General features: G+C 36.5%; 2 protein-coding genes across 2 annotated transcripts in view; both read left to right on the forward strand.

The window, feature by feature from the left end:
- LOC131676155 (scoloptoxin SSD558) overlaps positions 1 to 21,341 on the forward strand; it is a 431,501-nt gene that overhangs the window by 173,389 nt on the left and 236,771 nt on the right. The window lies entirely within an intron of this gene.
- LOC131676119 (acetylcholinesterase) overlaps positions 12,083 to 21,341 on the forward strand; it is a 90,209-nt gene continuing 80,950 nt past the window's right edge. The window contains exons 1-2 of the mRNA XM_058955247.1: positions 12,083 to 12,255; positions 18,957 to 19,637. Coding sequence (XP_058811230.1) covers positions 19,354 to 19,637 — 284 coding nt within the window. The 5' untranslated portion in view covers positions 12,083 to 12,255; positions 18,957 to 19,353. The remainder of the gene's footprint in view (positions 12,256 to 18,956; positions 19,638 to 21,341) is intronic.

Below are 21,341 nucleotides of genomic sequence, written 5' to 3' on the forward strand. Positions count from 1 at the left end.
CAAATGAGCAAATTTCAAGGATAAAATTTTTTATTGTTGCATAATTTTAGTGCGATGAATCGATAAAAAAATATTTGTTGATGGTTGGTACCTTAGCTAGGCGTATAAGCCACTACTGAAACTATTGGTACACCCCAACTATAGGAGCATCCACCCTATTAATATTTAATCATGTTCACAAGTGGGTTTTGCAAATTAGACATTGTACTACGCTAAACGTATAATAAGTATTTGATATAAATATGGCTATATACCTTCATAAAATTTCAAATTTTTTCCCTTTTGTCCTGCACCTTAATATATAAAACCCCTTAATCACAGACAGAAACTCCGTTGTATATGTTTTCAATAAGGCTTTCCAAACGAATTAATTTTTGGCTTTTTTCTCTTTAAACTATTTAAAAAATGTATGGAGAGGTTGTATTTTGATAGGTTTTGTCTTACTTACAGAGAGAGCCTAGAAACCTGCTCGGTGCTGTTTAGAATCGCATTCGTAAAACACCAAACATTACGTTTGTAAAAGGTTTTCTAATTATTATTGATATAATTTAATTGAATTGTTAATAACATATTTTAGAAATCGAAAATAACCGCGCTGGATTCAAAGATAGATTGCAGAATCTGATTATCTTCACTGCAACTGAATAGGTAGAGAGCAGTCTTGGGGCGCTCTTATTTTTCCAGCATATAAAAAAGGTACTTTCGTTTAGTTACCAAGTAGTTTATCCGTTTTTACTTGGTTTAGAGATGTTGACCTTAGAAATAGTGAATAGCTCTGTAAATAGCGAAAAGCGAAGCGAAAACAGGTTATGGTATTTTAGAAAATTGTCTATTTTAGCCGTCTATATTACTTTCTAGAACATCAGAAATCGCTTGAAGCTCCATAATCGAAGTTATGATAAAAAAAACTGTTTTTGAGGGGCCTTTCACAAACAACGCCCTGTATCTTGAAAACCAAGAGTTTCCGAAAGAAATCTTCTTGGTAAGTTTTTGTACAACTTAATTGAAGTGAGTATTTTTCTATCTGAATTGTTGAAGAAAATAAATTTCGTAACTCACTATTAGTCAACGATCCGATGTGATTGAAAGAAAAATCGTTTTATTTCAAGAAATTTCCTTAAAGACATCACTTAGCTAAAATCAATAGTCTACTTTGGGACCACTGTGGAACGGGGCGAAGATAGAAACCCATACGAAGAAAAGAACGCTATATGGGATTTCGCCAGGGGCGAAGATTAGAATTGAGTTTCATCTTGCGTTAATTTTCGCCACGTTTTAAAATTGTTCAAACTTAATTGAATAAAGGTAATAATCGCGGATGTGCGTTGACATGTATTCCTGCAATGCTGAAAAACATTACTATTGAATATTCTAACGCTTACTCACAACATTTATATAACTTTCCCGGCGATAAAAAATTGTCACCATTTTTAGTTTTCAGGAAAATAAGTGCTCTACAGGTACTACTTTATTTACGATTAAAAATACGTTATGAAATATTTTTGTTTAAAATAGGGCAGTTTTCACATTTTATTCGACTTGGTTTGTTTTTCAATAATAGTCGCAAGCGGAGGTCCAGATCGTAAAGCAGATAGAATTATTTGTAATTGTTTTGCAAGGGGGGCGAAAATTAGGGAGGGGGCGAAGAATGATACTTCTACCCTAGTTGTTTTAGCATTGGAAATGCTTAACTCCACTATATGGGGCTGGGACTAGGTGTAAAACTAAAATCTAAAATTCGACTGTAGCGCTGTTAATTGTTAATGGATTTACATCATTTATATAGCAATCGATTTAGAGAAGTCCAACTTAAAAATTGATTGCAACTTTCACCTGTGTTAACTTTTTGTAACGAATAAGGTGCTAGCGGGCCGTATTGACCCCGATTTCAAAATCAGTTTTAGGACGTATTTTCAACCAAATCTATATGATTTGGTACTTAAACTGTTTGTTAGACTGTAAATTTTCAGTTTCTGGTAAATATTACCGTTTTTCACCTGGTTGGTCAATGGGAATCGGTGCCGAATGGGGTCATGTTTGGTCGATTCCGGCGGTATACTCTTGTACCCCCGGAATTAGAATCGTAATCCGGGACATCCAAGATCGGTCGTCTTATGTACAAATTTAATATATACATTCTCATTTTTGTTTTGTTTGTGTTTATTGTTAGTATTCTGTCAATAAATCTGTGATTTATAATGACGGTTCTGCATGCATCTATGGATGCCAAACATGACCACATTCGGCACCGATTCCCACTGACCAATCAGGTGAAAAACGGTAATATTTACCAGAAACTGAAAATTGAAACTCTAACAAACATATTAAGAACCAGTTCATATAGAATTGGTTGAAATTGCTTTTCAGGAATGAGCGAAAATTTTGAGCTCTATTGAAAATCGTTGCTATCCATAAAAGCGAAAAGTCAAAAAATATTGAACTTCTAGGTGCAAAACTTAAAAAGTTATCGCATTTTGAAAGTTCATTTGGGGTGATATTGACCCCAACACCTAAAGAAGGTTAAATTGGTATTTCAACTGTACACTATTGAATAATCTGAATTTTCGTAAATCCATTGGGAAAATGTAAGAAAACTGTCAAAGTTTTCACTTACGTTTTGTTTATTGTTGATAGATTTGCATGATTCGAACACCAATCGATTCAGAGAATTGCCAGTAGAAAATTCAATATCAATTCTTCAAAAGGGCTAATGAGATTTTTGTAAACAAACTTATTTCGCTCATTATTCCGCTGTCGAGTTGAATTTCATGAAAGATACACATGAATCAACATCTTTACCCTTTGTAGAATCGATTTCGAATGTCTTTTGTGTTGAAATTATAACAAATTAAGAGAAATCAGCAAAACAAATGTTTGTTTACAAATCTTATTAGCCCTATTCAAATGTTGATATGGAATTGTTATAAAATTTATCTGCACAGCAAAAAAAACTCGTGTAACTTTACGTCATGCCAGATGCACATAAAAGGAGCGTCACAATTCACATAAATTTACATTTAATTACATGTAAAAATGTGAGATGTTCGGCTTTTCGTAGGTCATTCAGCCTAAGTTTTACATCAAAAGAGTCACAATATTTAATTTTACATATCATAGCATGTAAAATCCTAATATCTGATGTCGTTAGTCGTTACTTTATTTACGACTCGTTACTTTGTTTACGTCAAATGCAATTTTCATTTTTTTTATAAGAGTATGTGTTAATAAAATACACACTATTGAAAAATATGCAATTCCGCAAAAAATAGGGAAAAATAAACAATTTTCACAAATTTGCGCAACACTTTCCCTAACACAGACGTCATCTCAACACTCATAAATGTCTTACACATTTCATCGCTTAATATAAAAGGAATGTTTCTGACCTAATTCTTTCATTGCCATACTTACTCTGCTGATAGAACGAGGTAGGTTATCGCTATTGCTGCTGGTAGGACATTTGATACGAGCCACGGAAGGGGAGCGGTTGTGTGTACTGGAAGGATTTTGCTCGCAGTTCCAATCGACGCTGGCGGAGCAAAAGCGAGATGGCGAATTGCTGGTTTACGCAGTGCGTTTAGTCGTGCAAGCAAGGCTCAAATCGTTTCATAGGTTTCTCGTCCTGTATCACAAGACAGTTATTAGCAAACTGTCCTTTTTAGGACGAATACATAATGAACAAAGAATTGATTAAGAAAATTGCTTTTCTTAACTTGTATTAAGTTTGTGCTTTTTAATTCTGTACCCTTTATAGTAAATCATAATATAAGCAAATATTCTCCAAATTAATAATGTACAAACTAGAAGGTTTTTGCAAAATGAATGAATGTGGCAACCATTCCGCTAAGCGTAAGCCACACCAAAAAGAATGATGAAAAAAAATTTATTTGTCGTACAAAAGGATGGTCTTCCATCTGCACTAAAAAGTTGATAAAAGAGATCACCTGGTTTCACAAAGTGCTTATCTAACATGAACTGCGAAAGGGGAATGTTCGTGTGTGTGTAGCAGAAGCGAATCGCTGGCAAGGATCGAATCATTTCAAATGATTCTCGTCCCGCATCACAAAACATTATTATCGGCAAACCTTCCTTATTAGGACGAATACATAATGGAAAAAGAATTCAATTAGAAAATTCCTTTTATTAACTTGCATTAAGTTAGCGCTTGTTAATTCTGTACAATTGTTAGGGAATCATAACATAAACATATATTCTTCAAATTAATAATATACAAACCCGAAGGATTTTGTAGAACCTTTAAGGAAATCAGTGAATGTGGCAACCCTGTTACTAAGCGAAATCCACACTAAAAACAATGATGAAAATATTTTTATTTGTCGTGCAAAAGGATGGTCTTCTATTCACACCAAAAAGTTGATAAAAGAGATCACCTTGTTTGACATGAGCTGCGAAAGAGGAATGTTCGTATGTGTACGCAGCAGAAGCGAATCGCCGACAAGGTTCGAATCCTTTCAAAGGATTATCGTCCCGTATCACAAAACATACTCATCAGCAAACCGTCCTTATTAGGACAAATATATATATATATATATATATATATATATATATATATATATATATATATATATATATATATATATATATATATATATATATATATATATATATATATATATATATATATATATATATATATATATATATATTGGATAAATAATTCAATTAGAAAATTCCTTTCATTAATTTGTATTAAGTTTGCGCTTGTTAATTCTGTATCTTTACCAGTGACTCATAATATAAACAAATAATCACACATGATTCCAAAATCTCTTTTATTAGCTTGTCTTAAATTTGTGCCAGTTAATAATCAATTCTGAATCTTTACCAGTGAACAATAACATTAAAAGTAACAACGTAATGCCTGGGTCCCCTTAAAAATAATGCTATATTGATGCGATGATGGTGCACATAATGTTCGCTAGTCATGTCGTATTTTCAGTGTCGGTGGTCGTGTTTTGTACACAACCCTCTTTTTTATAGAATTTCATGGTCTAGAACAGCATAAAACAATCGATTACTTTTTGAAATCTAGATAAATTTTGAAACATGGAGAAACATAGGTGTTACATACGTGGTTTCAATTTTGTTATGTGTCTCATCAGCAATCAGAACTTCTGTGCTTGCGGTACGTTAGTTTTTTGTAGTTTTATATAGCTTTAGACATGACTGATAATTATAAGTAAATTACATGGAAATATTACACTAGACAAGTACTCTGAGCCTATCTGGAAAACCACAAATGGAAAATCCTTAGATTATTGGATAATCGATCCTTATTTCGAGGACGCTTGATTCCTCTTTAAAAACATGTTTAAAATAGCATGTGGGGTAATGTGCCTATTTTTGCCTTGTTTCCATAATATCACCCTACCATTTTGAAACCTTTGGTTAGAGCAATGTCTGCCATCTTTGCTCAACGCATTTGCTCAAATGGTAGTGCGATAATTGGGGTACTTTATTCGAGTTTTCGCAGCGCTCAAACGGAAGAATTTCACAATTTTGAAACCATTTTTGTAATTATATTGTTCCTTAGGGGGTTACATACCCTTTTGAGAAAAAATGGAGGAAAGTTTATTTTTTTTTTTTAAGTTTGTGGCATTGACTTTATTACAACAAAGTTTTTGTTTTTTGATAGAACATTTTTGACTACTTCTTTGTTTTCGATATGGGGGTACCCTTTGCAAATTCAACAAAAATGCAATGTAACGAAAAGGTTTCAGCCATGTCAAGATAAATTTTCGGAATTTTCGCACATATCGCTCAGGAATATTTATAAGAACAGATTCCAATGGATAAACACATAGATTTTTGATATCAATAAATTAAAATTTAAATAATGTATAACATAGTCAAAATACCACGCATTTGAACACAGAAGGTAGCGCTTCCCAAGTCTGGCACGACAGATTGGGTACCTAATGCGTCACGCTTCGCGAATGACGTCATCCGCGACTATTTAAGAAACAGATTTGGACGGACAAGCTCAGTTGCCTGTTGAACTGCAGGCAGAGTACTTCGTTGCGTGCTTTCTGGAGGTACGCTGCGCGGTGCCGTTCAAAAGGCGACTGAGTTTATCCGATCATACACCATGCTTTCTTTTGTGCTGTGTTTACTTCAAGCACCCATTTTATGTACAATCACGAACGCATTAATTCGTATAAAACACGTGCATAAAATGGCTTGTACAGTCGAAGTACATATGCAAACACTGTTAACATAGTGTCGGGGTACTAGTTGTCTCTTTCTCTCTCCCCCCCCCCCCCCCCTTCGTCACTAGCGTTGACTAATTTTACTTGGTACCAATCTTTTATTCGTGTCCCTAATTATACACGAACTTTAACCAACATAGTACAGCGATTCCACATATTGTTTGGATGATACCCTCAACAGGTCGTTATGCTCTTAAATTATACGATGTTTATTAGGGTACGGACACAATGCACTCACACAGCTGTTTGATTCAAGCATTGTACAACTGTACACCGTTCGCTTGGGTACAATGCTTGAGGCAAATGTGTATACGCGGTTGCATGGGTCCATGATAACAATTAGTGCTTTCGTTGCGCACAGATGAAAACTTTTTAGCAATAAATTTAATCGATGGAGCAATTTAAGCCAATATATTCTGATGCCTGATAATCGATGAAAAGCGCAACGAAGGTTTATTATTGATTCTACTAATATAATATTCTACGAGCTTCTATATATGAATTGCATTCGCTACATTTAAATGTCTACTTTAGGAAAGTTACATTAATGGCAAAATATAACTAGAAAGCTTGTTCCATACATGAAATGTATTTGTTAAATTTGTAAATTTGAATTTGCGGTCCGGGTTTCTCACCTCACACAATCGTAAAGTGTAGTACCTATTAGAATGGGTGTAACATTAGTTAGATTTGCTGATCCAGATCACAAATGACCAATTAAAGTAGCTTTGATCACATTAGCTGCCTATGATGGTTCTTGGCGCCCCTTGATAGCTTGTCAAGTTCCAACTTAATACTACATTGATTTTCGACCGAATTCTTGTTCGATTTTCACAATATTTAAATGAAAGATACTTTAACCCCATGGACTGCTATTGAATTTCATTCATATCTGACATTTTTTGGTTTCGAAGCTACAGGTTGGTTACTGCGGCCATATAGGAATTTCCCTATAAACCGGTATAATCGTAATACTTCAAAGGTTAAGGGGTGTTACACCACTGTTGAATTTTAAAAAATCTATTTTTTATTTATTAGTCTAAAATGTGCTTTTGGATGTTTTTTTTCATTAATAGCCCGCCCCTAACCCCCTCACCCAAAAGCTCACAAACGGAGCCCCCTGGTAGTGGACACATCAGTTCTCAGCGTACAAAAAAAATGGTCAGCACAACAAAACAAAGTTACGAATCGCGGAAACGCTGAGAACAAAAAAAAACAATACGAGACCGACAAAACACAAAATTTGACAAGAAGCTACGGCGAGTACCCAGCGGAAAAGAATCCTTTTAAGGGACCCATTGTTGCTTTGCAACAAGCTTATAATAATTTAAATTTATTTATTACTTATTGCTAGAAAAAATGCATTTACCAATTGTTTTTATTAAAAAAATGTTAACCAATTAACTAAAGGAATAAGCTCGATTGGTGGTGAACGAAGTTTATATTAAAAATTCTCCTATTTTATTTTTTAAAATTAGTTTCAATTTTGCTTGGAAACGAGTGCGACATGTTATTTGCTTTAAATCCGTAGGAAGCTGGTTGAATAACTTAGGTCCGATGAAAGAAATGCGTCTTTGACCAAGGTTCGTGGATACTCTGGAGTATAGTAAATGATTGGCTTGTCTAGTGCTGTGAGCTCGAATGCCTGTTGTAAATTCTAGATTATTATGAGCAATAGTATTATGCAAAGCATTGTGGATGTATATTATTGTTTGGTAGTTAGTCAACCCAAGCAAAGGTAAAATGTTATGGGCATTATTATTGTATAACAAAATAGTAGGGTACATAATTGGTTTTTTATAAATAATTTTAAGACATCTGTTTGTAGCTTTTTCAGATTTGAAATACTGGCACGGCCCCACACAGATGCAAGGTAGTTCAGCAATGAGTTGATGTGCGCAAAATAAAATTTTAGGAGTACATGCTGGAGAACAAAAGAGCATACTTTACGCATAGCCCCATATAACGATGCAACTTTTCTCTCTATAGATGTTATATGCCCAATCCAGGAGAGTGTGGGGTCTAAGTGAAGTCCTAAATATTTGAAGCAGTTAGTTTCTTGAATTACAGACTGTCCCATTCTTGGGTCTGGACGCCTATAGCTCTTCTAGATGAACGAAACAGCATATATTTAGTTTTTGATAGGTTCAAGGAAAGAAGGTTATCGTTGAAATACGTCGTTAGTGTTTTTAAATCCGATGTCGCGTACAATATCCAGGCAGTTGTTGTTCGGGTAGAACAACGCTGTGTCATCAGCGAAAAGACGAGGAGTCCCTTTTAACCCGAGTCTACCTAGGTCATTGATATACAATAAAAATAACAGTGGCCCAATATTACTGCCTTGGGGCACTCCTATTTCTATTGGACTATAAGAGCTACACGAGGCTCCAATAGATACGAATTGGTTCCTATACGACAGATAGCTACGAATAATATGATTTGCTAATCCCCTGATACCATAGCATTCTAACTTCTTAAGCAGGATTGAGTGATCCAGAGTATCGAATGTTTTTTTTAGGTCCACAAAAAGGGCACCAACAATTCTTTTGCTATCAATTTGACTAATGATGGAGTCAATTAGTTCGGTCATTGCAATTAAAGTGCTGCAGCCCTGTCTGAACCCATACTGGTAGTTGTAAATTATGTTGTATTTGTTCAAAAACTCGAGTAGTCGAGTGATGAGCAATTTCTCAAGAATTTTATTAAAAACGCACAATGTTAAAATTGGTCTATAGTTGCAAGGTTGGTTTGGATCACCAGCTTTGAAAATTGGAATTACTCGGGCTATTTTTAAACAGTTTGGGTACCTGCCGGTTTGAATTATTAAATTAAAAGCTTTGGTTAGGATGTTTGCAAAAGTGGTACAGTTACTCTTAAGAACACTAGCGGGGATCTTATTAGGACCACAACTGTTATTTATTCGAGGTCTTTAATCAAAAGGATCACTTCGTTTATGGTTGCAGGACGCAAGAAGATTGTTTCTTGGACGTGTTGTATATTTGTAATAGGATTTGAGTTGGGACTCGTGGGAATATTGTCTGCCAAATTTTTGCCAATACTAGAGAAATATTCGTTGAAAACATTACATACTTCTTTAGTCTCAGTGACTCTGATATCATTGCAAATTAGGCTGATGGGAACATCCGACTTTGAACGACCAAAAATGGTAATAATATTTTTCCATTTTTGTTGATAATGGTATCCCAAAACATGGACGAAAACAATACAAAAATGTTTAAATTTTCAATTCTGCCGCAACGCCGCTTATGTATACCCCGAGTCGACTGAAAACTTTAACCGCGTTTTTCCCGAAACAACTTTTTTGAGCTGGCCGGAAATGTAACTCGAACAAATGATTTTTGGTCGCTTTGAAATTTTCATAGTATATTCGAAATTGATTTTTTCAGCGACGTGCGTAGGATTTTATTTTTTATTGCTAAACTTACTTAATTAATTTTGTGTCGATTTTTACGATATTTTAGGCATTTTTTCACTCAAAATTGCGCCATTTCACGTAAAATCAAAATATCGAGAAAATCCTACGTACGTCGCTTCCTATTAACATAAGGAATCAGAAAAACTGTAGTTTTTGGATCTAGATAAAAAATTACGGGAAATAGATTTCCGGCCGTGGACCCCTTCCGGAACTCTTAGGGTTCTGAACGTATTCCATAATTAAAGTCACATCGGTTCTTCGGTAATGACTAAACCGATTTCCATAAACCAAAGGGTATAATGTGCGGTTGGGTGTTGTATCCTCCATCAATCTCTCCACTTCACCTTACATCATCCTTCCCTACGTCACACTTCCCCGTCCTTTTTACCAGCATTTTATTCATCCCCCATATACATTTTTTAGAGAATTTCGTGTTATAACTATATATTTTTATAGTAAAATTAAGGTTGCTGAGCCCAAATTTGATATCTAAAATACCGGATTAATTAATCTTACAGTGATAAATTAATATTTTCCTACATTTTATGGTATAAGTTTTGCCAATAGTTGGCGTTGAACACAAATGAGTACATAAGTCAACTATGTTTGTAGTTCTGGTCACCGTTCGACTCTGTTTACAGGTTTAGGTTGATGTTATTCGGTGAAAAATATAATAAAACTCTTTCTGTTGTTAACGTCCCAGCCACACTCATAACTTTATGAACTGGCAAAGTGATACAGTTTGCATTTTTTCACCCTCAAGTGAGTCCTAGCTTACAACAAAAACTTCATTTTTTCTCGAAATAAGCTTACCCCTGCCAAAATATGAATGAAACGAGTAAGAAATTTAGTTTTATTTGCAATTATTCTGAAATTACATCTATTTGCAACTGCTTGCTCATACATTTCTTCGAAATGTAATCGGGGTATTATTGTGGTTATAAAAAATCGTTCCATAAATAAAGTTCCAACACGAAACCGAGACCCAATCAGTACCAATGGCAAACTCCTTCATATTTTGGACTACGTAGGAAATTCAGTGAAGACTATCAGAGAGAAGGATCGGCCATGTATGATACAAAGCTGACACTTTCCTATTAGCTGGATATATTCTTTCCTCGCGTGATCTGGAGAGTTTCATGAGTTTACACAGCACACATATTTATCTGCGAATAATATTAGAAACGACTATGTTTTGCACCCTTTTCGCAAGATGTTTACTCATCATCTTATAAATGATGGTTTTCCTTGCATATAAATTATAAATTGGTTCTCTAGGGTCTTCTTTTGTTGCTCATCACACAGAATAGGCAGTCTTGTTTATTTAATACCGCAAATATCGAAAATGAGCTTCATCTGAAACGATCATTTTTGGCAGCAAATTGCAAAAATTTTGCTTGGTCAAACGGCCATTTTTAATTAAAGATTCTACTTTTTGTCGTGATTAACATTAAAACTAAAAATCAGAAATTTGTATCTTTCTTCGACTGATTGCCACTTGGTCAGTAGTAGTAAGAATTCTAATATTCCGATTTATGTAAAATTATTGTACTACTTCATGAGGAAAGAGATGATATATGAGTACTTTAAAAATATTATTTATTCGAGTGGACATGATAAAGATAATAATATGATATAAAGTTTGATAAAAAATACATCAATCATCAAAAATTGATTAGTTACGAAATATTTTGGTTTTTTTGTTATTTCGCTTATAGAGGTTTTAACCGTAAGGTCATTCGCCTCTTAGGGTTAGAAAATTCGCTTAAGAAAAATCTCTAACCCTATGTGCGGGGTTGGGATTCGAACCCAGATGAGCTGCGTACAAAGCAATCGATTTATCAACTACGCCATTCCAGTCCCCGGAATATTTTATGCAAAGAAAGAAATATTCAGTCCAAACTTTTAAAATTACCTTAAAGGAATCGAAACAAGTATAAATTATTAAAAAAAACCAAATAGAACATGTAATTGCCAATTGTGGAATCTCGCGCTTGGTAGTCTTCTCATGTTGCACTACTTAACAAATTCAGCGTATTTGAGAGCACATTTTTTTTAGCTTCAATAACTTTGTATGCACCGTATACGTCCAAGGAATACGATTAATGTGATAAGTAGCACTGAGAATTATTTCTATGGACTTTCGAATGTATTTTTGAAAACCGGAAAACAAAACAAAAGAGCAATTATATTTTTTGCATGGATGCATCTAATGTTGTCCAGAATAATCTAAAGCAATATCAGTGTGCACATGAGCAAAGCAGGGAAAGAGAACAAGCGTGAGACTCTAGTTACCATTATGTTGTCGCGTATAGGAGGAATACGAAGAAGAAAGAGCTTTCGCGATCAGCGAGACCGTGTTCTGTCTGATATGATACCAGGAGAATTTTTTCCAGCTCAGTTTCGTTTGAGCCGTTGCATGATTAACATATCAACTCCGAGTATCATTTTTGCGTGTGTGTATCAATGGAACTGCAGTTTTACAAAATTTTAAGCCCGGATTTTGGAAAGAATTAATTGTGCAATAAAAGGAGCTACAGGTTCAGAATTGAATCTTCAGTCGGATCATCATAGTTTTAAAATTAAGAAGTAAGTTTTGGAAATTGAACGAACCTGGTAATAGTAGTGGCTGGGGAGGGGGCTTTGTATATTGACCGTTACTCAAGTGGCCTTGTAGGTGAATTTTTCATGTCAAGTAGATTGGAGTGGACGTTTTACCCGAGGTACTGATTTCGACTTAAATATTGATGACCGAAACTACCGAGACGTTGTGCTCAAATTATGGAAATTGGAAAACTGAGGGCAAAATGCTACTGCATATGGGGAGTAGCTGCAATTGTGCGTGTGTGTGAGAGTGTTGGACCTTGGAGTTCGAGATGACTTTGGCAGGACCGATTGCGTCTTACTATTGTAGTATAGGATTTGGTGTTTTTGCTGTTGCTACCTTTTCTGTGTGCTCTGGACGAAGCAGTACCGTAATCAATTTATGAGATTAAAATCTACGTCTATTATGTGTCGGGGAGTATTCCGAGCATGTATCTCACCTTTGCCGTATGGATATAAGCCGAGCAAAGTACCTACCGCGAGGAAACCGTGTATTTGTGTTTGTGGCTGGCTCGCGTAAGATCGTGATGGAAAAATAAAAGGACGACCCTGACTGTGGGCTATCACATTTCAGGGCATCCGCTTTTCATCAAGCTCTTTTCGTGTAGCGCTTGCACACCCACACAGCGATACGAGACGTGAGTCCTAGAAATCCAGAGATACACCGCGAGGAGAAGCCGAAACTGTGCAAGAAACATTAGAGTGGAAGAAGGCAGAACAGAATTACTATACACATAAAGTTTTATAGGTAGTGCTCCTCGTAAGTCTTCTGTTGTGAGGCCATGACACGTTTATGGTTGGTATATGTAGCAACTTCCAATGGTTTTGCTAAAGGTAACACTTAATCATCATCTAGGATCGCTTATTTAGTCATTCCATCATCCTGTCGTCGCGTGTAGCCGGATTGAACTGAATAACCTTCAAAATGTAGAGTTTTCATAAATTATATTCAAATGAAGTAGGTGAGTAACAAAACTCTTCTCTGTTTTTCGCAAGTATCGTCCCAACGAGCTAGTCGGTAGCGGTGCAAAAGAAAGTTCTTTTTTTGCATATTGCTCGTGTTCTTTTGCTCTCCTGGGATTGTAAAAGATGTTTATTTCCATCTGCTGAAACTTCGTAACAGAGGTCGTTTTTATCTCTGCATTATATTATGGCAGAAACGGTGTTTGGCGGTTATCACGCACGTGACTATTAAATGTATACACACGCACTGTAGTCAGGAAAATAATTTTCTAATTTTGTTTTGCCCCAAGCGACTGAGAGAACTTTTATATGGTTTCCCTCTTATATTTTCTGCTCCCAAATATAATTCCGTCTGTGCTGTAGTCAAAGCATTAGAGAAATATAAACGCTTACTGTTCCTGTGCTTGTTATAATTGAGTTAATATCATCTGATGAACCCCGCACGAAGGGCAAATAATTAGCAGACCGAACTAACTTTGAACGATTTCAAGTTCCAGCACCACTGCAGCTGTTAGTCCTACAATACTGTAGCTACGCACTTCACCACACAGTGATGCAATGTAATGACGCGTGCAAATGCAAATCTTAAAACATGTGCATATGTGTGCATGCTGGTAGTAAATGTGAACTCAACGACCGGCGTTATTACTGCAAAAAGAGACGTCATCGATAATTTGTTCGTGGGAATTGACAGCTGGAGGTATCCTCCTTTACATATGTTTTACGACGTGTTTGCATTGCGAAGCACTGCTGAGGACGACGTTCAGTTTGTAGCCTTCGAGTTTTTCGTTTTGCAGTTATTTCAGTGTTCTATAATAGAGTATATTGCATCGGAACAAGATCGGTTAGTATTGTAAGGCAACTATCTTCGAAATAATATCAGCTAGATAAGATTATATTATCAGCAAAAATTTAGACAAAGATTGGGATTAAAATTTGCATCATATTATGGAAATCACTCAATATTACCATAATGGAACCATAATAGAGGTACCTAAGTATATTTTCTAAACAATAAATAACTTCGACGGGTTTTAGCTGTGTTAGAATTCAAATAGCTCACGTCACTGTATAGTTGCTCAATGGTATCCCGATGTACCATATACGTACTAATAAGTTCCTAAGCGATGGATTCAAATCATTCGGCTTCTCTAGATCTTCGAATCTTTAGAGCATTTGAACTTGGATCTTTGAATCTTTGGATCATTCAATTCTTTCTATCTGTTGACCTTTGGATGTTCGAATCTTCGCATATTTCCATATTCTAACTAGTTTGCGATTTATAAGGTGCAAAGTTTAAGGCTATTAATGAATGTCATTTTTATTTTAATGAAAACATTGTTCTCTTACTAAATTTATAATATTTAGATACAGAAACTCCTTCGAAAAAGCAGGCAATATTCGACTAGGAGGAAATAGCTGGTCAATAACCCAAGCATACTATTTTCCAAAACTTGGTGATATTTTTTTTCTTTTTTTATTGACAACTAAGTGTGAATCAATTTTTTGGGTTGTAACGGCATTCAGTTAGCAAGGAACTGGAAAACAGTATTTTTATTATTAAGAGCCATAGTACCCACACCACTCAAGAAATAGTGGGAGGGCGAAGGAAGAAAGTTTAGAAAAGCCTGGAACAGGGTAATATTAGAAATCTTAGAGTTTCCCACCCCTCTGTCTTCTACCGCAGGTATCAGGATGTTTTAGCAATTTTCAAATGCGAATCACTAAAAATACTCCTTACTCTTTTTCGTCATACTTTCGCAAAACTACATTGAAGGTATCACGTCGTGGGTGGAGAAGGGGGGGGGGGTTCTTGTTTGGCTTTGTTCGCACCCTCTTCTATTGCTCACGAGTTTTTCACAGCAATCTCGGAACCTCACTTGATCCATTAAATGACTCGACCTTTGAACAGTTTAGCTCTCGACTCTTCTATTGTTTTTCTGCTCCATCCATCGTCGTTTTTATCCATCCATCGTCGCCGTTTAGTTCTCGTCGCAGTAAGTCGTTTAGCTGAGCTGATTTCCTGATCCATTTAGCTCCTGTTTCCGTGAGTCATTCAGTCCCAGTCTTATCACGATTTATTCGGATAGTCCCAAGCGGTGAAGCTAGTCCTTGTGCTGGTTTTCGATGAGTTAGAGTTAACAAATAGCACGAGCACCGCTGAGCGAGAGCTCTCGCTAGCACGGTGATAACTGGCACGCTGCACCGAGCTATAGCTCAGCTATAGCAAAGTAGAAAAAAAAAACAACGTGTTCGCGTAAGTAACAATGCTTGCATCGCTTTTTCAGCAACTTGTCGCACATTTACCAACGCATATTTCTTGCGTTGTCCTATTCTTTCGTTCCATAGCTTACTCTACTGCATCGTTCTAGCTCATCGGGCAGGCTTACCGTGTTAGTTCATTGAGCTAACTCGTGATTGGTTACCAAGCTAACTTGTGCCAGCTTACCGAGCTAGCTCATGGTGCTAGCTCATCGTGCTACCTCGTTGTGCTAGCTCTTCGAATCCTACAGCTCGAGCACGAAAGTAACCTAGCACGAGTGGTGCCATTGCTTATCCCCCTTTTGAACTTCTTAGAATCTAGGATATTCGAAGACCACCTGTTCCGGCGTCTCTTGTACATTCAGATACTCCTGGCAAAGGGTTGACGAAACATGTCCAATCCTATGCAGGTACTTCTGGAAGCATATGTGCCCTGACAAAAACTGCATCGAATAAAATTTCATTTCTCCTTGCTTCCTAAACACACACACCGACACATTAGGGATGAAGCGGCTTTCTCCGCGTTGTCCCATTCTTGCTGCCACTTGGCCAACGAGTCTGCTTTGAACAGTCTCCTTGCATTTCGTGTATTCCTTCGCTGGTAGCATTACACGTCCGTAGCCTGAATTATGCAGATGCATCCCGGCAATGACGCATACCGTCTTCGACAATATCGTTCCGTACGCGCTCGCGACATGAACAGCCCTTAGGCGAAAAGTGCTTGTCAACTTCGTTCGGGTCCGCTTTGAGTTCAGTGCAGCAACTCAGGCCGGTACGTCATACCTGAAGATGAGGAGACGCTCGTGCTGCATCTTGCTCCTCCGATGTGTGGCATGATCCTTGCCAATACGTTAGTTGTTCTCGTAGACTTCTCACACACATAGTCGACATGGCAGTTGTAATTTAACCGATCGTCGACCATCACACCAAGGTGCTTCAGCGCACGCATCGAGTGTCTGCCGTTGCTGATCATAATACGTTGGATTTTTTTGCACTTTATACCCAACTACGCGTAGCTATAGGGTTCGTTATTGTATTGCACTAGTATGAGGTTGGTTGGACACTAACGAATCAATTGTGGGCATTTCGCTCATAGTTCGAGAGCCAAAAACAGATGCATTTACGCTCTCGATGATTCTTGTTGGGTGCACCCTACGCTTTTGAAGCCGTTGGTTTAACAATCGTCTGCCATCTTTGTTCAACGCAATAGTTCATATGGTAGGGTGATAATTGGGGAACTTGTGTTTTCGTTACGTTCAAATACGAGGATTGCACCGTTTTTATGCAAGTTTTATTATATTAGTTCGGCAGTTCGAACCTTAGACATTGATGCTTATTTATACGCATGGAATAAGGTAGTACTTTCCCTAATCGGGTCAAAACAGGTTCTTTACTCTAAATAAAAATAGCTTATCTTAGCTCAGGTAGATCACTCGTAGTTGCACTTCGCGATTGACAGACTAAGTGGAAATGCACAATGATACTAAGGAGGAGCAAATCCTTCTTACTGTGCATGTTTTACTGATCCATGCTGGTGTCGTTATTGACAATTTTATGAATATGTTATTCATACAATTGTCAATAACGACACCAGCTACGTTCAATGCTGTTCTATTGGGGTAGGAAAGGCATGTTAGTTCGACACTCGCTGTTGATGGGGACCACCTCTACATCTCCACGCGAATCATGGGATAGGAATTGTGTTAGTAGGAGAGAAAAAAGATCAGGAGGCATGTCTTGGTAGACAATAAGTACAAAAGTCGCCCACGATCAATTTCCGAGAATTTGAACTCCGGGTAGCCGACTATGGGAGTGTTTCAAATTTTTTTTTGTATTCGTTAAACTCGACCTAGAACTTCACGAGAAAATGTCTTGAAACATACTCCATTAGACCGGCAACAATTTTTATTTTTTTTTTCTTATTTTATAACGAATAGCATTGTTGAAGGTTGATTAGAGGTTCCCGAGAGAGTTATTTAACTTTGAAGAGCAACCGATTTTTTTTTGAAACTTCATATTCTAAGCATGTGCGAGAAAGAGAGGCAACACAACATTATAAGAGAATATCTTTTTACTGCCTAATCGGATCAATTTGCAGTCTTCGACAATGTTGATCCTTACAACTTAAGCTATAAATTTAAAGATTGCGGGATGCACAAGATGTTGCTGGCTTTTTTTTGCTGAATTTATTGTTTCTTTTGCCTATTCTTCATATATTTTCGCATACAAACTTGAAAACTCTTGTGGGTGAGCTAGAGTTTTCGGAAAAAAGCTCATATTTGACAAATGGTCTGTGAAGCCAATTACCGTTCGATTTAACAGTGTTTCGAAAAAAGTCAAAATTGTTGCCGGTCTGATACTACATCGATATTTTTGTCAAATATGAAAGGAAAAGAATAAAATAGTCTCTAAAAATAATCGAAGGTAGTAAACTGTCAAAATGCATCAACTGACAGTGATTGGGTCCATAGCCCGTGGTTGTTTCGTAAACAATTGTAGACGTTTAGATAATTTGGGCATAAAGTATCCTGCTTCTTCCACCAGCAGATCATGACGCCTGAACTAAGACTCAAGCCGTTGATCACTGGTTCTTATGGTACGTGTTATAATGAACCTACTCCACTATAAAATTCTTATGTCCGAAATTGAGAAAGGTACAATTTCACCACTAGGTGGATTAAAACAGGTTTTTTCGTTATTTTCATCGAACTGCGAAAGAAAATGTTGACCATCTTCCCGCTTCACTCTACCCAATGAAATATTTGGACGCGACTTACAAGTCTTACAGTCACCGTGAATTGTTCAGTTTAATGCTCTCTTTAAATGATGCTAGCTGATGCAAATGAGTAGTACAGCATGAGAATGTGACCGAGCAAGCTTGTTGATAATACGATAATAGTCTTATGGTTTCAGTGTTTTGAGACATGTGTTCATCGAATTGAGTTCGGTGCATCGCGTAGATTGTCGCGTACTTCTGAATTGAGTTCAATTTGAGTTAATTTAATTTAGCAGCATTCACTGCTCTCGGCTTGGGGATGCTCAAATTGGTTCAAATTTGTTGCCCAAGCATGACTTATTGTTTGTTTCTATCATTAGATAGCGAATCAGAAATATTTAGTTGACAAAATTTTGCTCGGAGCGAAAAATTAATTATAATTTGCGGTTTGTAACTTGGAGTTAAATTAATTAATTAAATGAGCAAGATTCCTTAGTTTTACAATCTGATAGGGGAGGCATTCATGAATTTTTCAGGCATCCCTCGCGAAAATTGCACTGAGACTCCGAATGACCGAGGGTCACATGGGAAGCAACATTGTTATTTTAGCGATAGAATCAATGTAATGTGCGGTGTTTAATTGCGATGAGTCTCGTGAGATCTGATCTTCCTGATATACAATGGTGGACACAGCCTCAATCATATATAAATTTATACCTTTTTTCTTCTCTTCCATTTTTTCCAGTTGAATCAATATTTGAACCGTAGCAGCCACGGGGTGTCGGTACTGTGTGCGTTTATGGAGTTAAGTCGTTTCTTCGGATACATTAAGGCGTAGCAGCGAAACAAGAGTTAAACCATCAAGCTTAATTTAGAGTTCGTTATGTGATAGAATTATCGTGAGTCTGATTGCTAGATTGCAGTTTGCTTCGTGTGGAAAGTGAGCAAGTGAGGCACAGTTCATATCTCTTTTCGGTTAGTTTGATGAAGTAAGCCGGATACAATTTGTTATATCTGTGTGCTGTGAATGGAATGCGAACAAGTGTCAGGTCGGGAACCAGAAATTAAAGGTTTCTAGGGTGTAAAAACAAAACCCATCAAGGATTAATTGAAAGTCAATTGTGCAAAGTGTCAAACAAAAAATGTCATCAGTACGGTGGTGTTGGGAAATGATTTCACTTTTGCTGTGCATAGCTGTGATAAATCCAGTATATGGCATTTTCGACCGACTGGTAGTGCAAACGAGCAGTGGCCCGATCCGGGGTCGTTCGACAATGGTGCAAGGTCGCGAAGTGCATGTGTTTAATGGCGTACCATTTGCGAAACCTCCTGTTGACGGGCTACGCTTTAGAAAGCCGGTTCCAGCTGAACCCTGGCATGGGGTGTTGGATGCTACACGGCCGCCGCCTTCGTGCATTCAGGAACGGTAAGTTAGAATTTCCATTTGCCCTCATTATTCCGGTCGACGTCGGTATATTTGAAAGTGTGATTAAGATCTATGCTGAAAGTTTGCCGCTTGAACACATGAGCTGTGAGCACGTTATTAGAAAAAGGATGAAATTCAAAAAGGGCATCATTTCAAGAAAGTACAACAAACAAACTTATTAGTTGAACAAAAAAATTGAAGAAATTTTTGATTAGGACGTAAGTAACGTTGAGAGCCCCTCGATGTTTACTTTCTCTTTCGATTATTATGATGTCACTATAACACTTTGCATTAATTTTCCAGTACACATCGAAAGCCGACGGTTTTTACTAGATTATTGTGCAAAGAGTTGAGTAGGAAATGTTGAAACGACAGAGTAATGAACACATGAAACAGATCCTAAAGAGAATCTTTCATTGTTACTTACGTCTTAATCTAAATTTTATCCAGAAATATGAGTTGTTGTGATCATTAGATATTCTTTTAATACCAGACTATATCCCATTTAAAGCAAATAACAAAAATAATTGAATTGCAACGACAATGAAAGTGTAGTTTGTAAACATACATTGCATGAATCGAAAATTTAAAATTAAACAACAAAAACCATTCTACACTTTTATTCACATGATTTTGCCCGTCATTTATTTATTGTATTGGAATAAAAATAAAGAAAAAAAGTTTTGCATTTTCAAGTTATAAAACTGTCATTTACTATCAACGTGCAAAATTATAACAACATTCGTTGAAGAAAGCACGATAATCCGTGGGTAGTTTTGGAATGATATGATTGTACAAATATTTTCATTCTCCAAATATGTATTTGAAAATAATGCAAATTCACAAGAAATTATCGATTGCTGCTTGAGTGAAGTTATCATAACAATTACCTATGGAAAATGTGGGGTGAAAAACTAATTAAATCACGACTGCGTTTTGAATTATGTGTTGTTAGCATCGTGATGGTAGACTAACAATTGTACAACACTTGTGTTGTGAAACACAGTTTTTTCCGCTTGTTTTTGTACATTTTGACAAAAAAACATCAAGAGAAAATGGAAAGTCACAGTTTTTTTGTCCAACACAAAATTGCACTTTTCATTGACATTTCCGTCGTTGAAGAGTTGATTGCCTATGTAAGGATATAGAATGAAATTAGACTCCTAAACCGCCGGTTGCGGAATCTTGTTTCGATGAAAGAATGTTTAAATTTGCTGACTCTTTTTAATAAAGTACGATATCAGTTGCACATGTTTTGTTCTGTGACGATCAAAGGTCAGGGTGCCCACTTTGCTGATATGGATTTTTCTAGTCTTCCCGAGAGCGGTTGGCCGATCCTCGCGGAAAAATAATGCAATCCAAAGAATAAGTTCTTTAAACTTAAATTTAGATACTTTTGAGTTTTGCGTGGCTTTCGAACTTATTAGTGTTGCCAAAATCAAAACGAGTGATTCGATTCAGTCGAGATCTTTCGTGGAATAAGGTACTTTTAAGTTGTTTGAGGTATCCTCAAAATTAGGTAAGTTCAACTTAAATTTAAATATATTTAACTCAAGGTTGAGTATAAAAAACCTATCAATGAGTTGTGATTTTTGCCATGGTTAAAGGGAAATTACCTTCAACACGGTTCACCTAATTTTACCTTATTCCACGATACCCCGAGATTGAGTCGAATGAACATAATTTGAGGTAGTTTTTCGTATT

Source organism: Topomyia yanbarensis, chromosome 1 (genome assembly GCF_030247195.1).
Source record: "Topomyia yanbarensis strain Yona2022 chromosome 1, ASM3024719v1, whole genome shotgun sequence".
Lineage (NCBI taxonomy): Eukaryota > Metazoa > Arthropoda > Insecta > Diptera > Culicidae > Topomyia > Topomyia yanbarensis.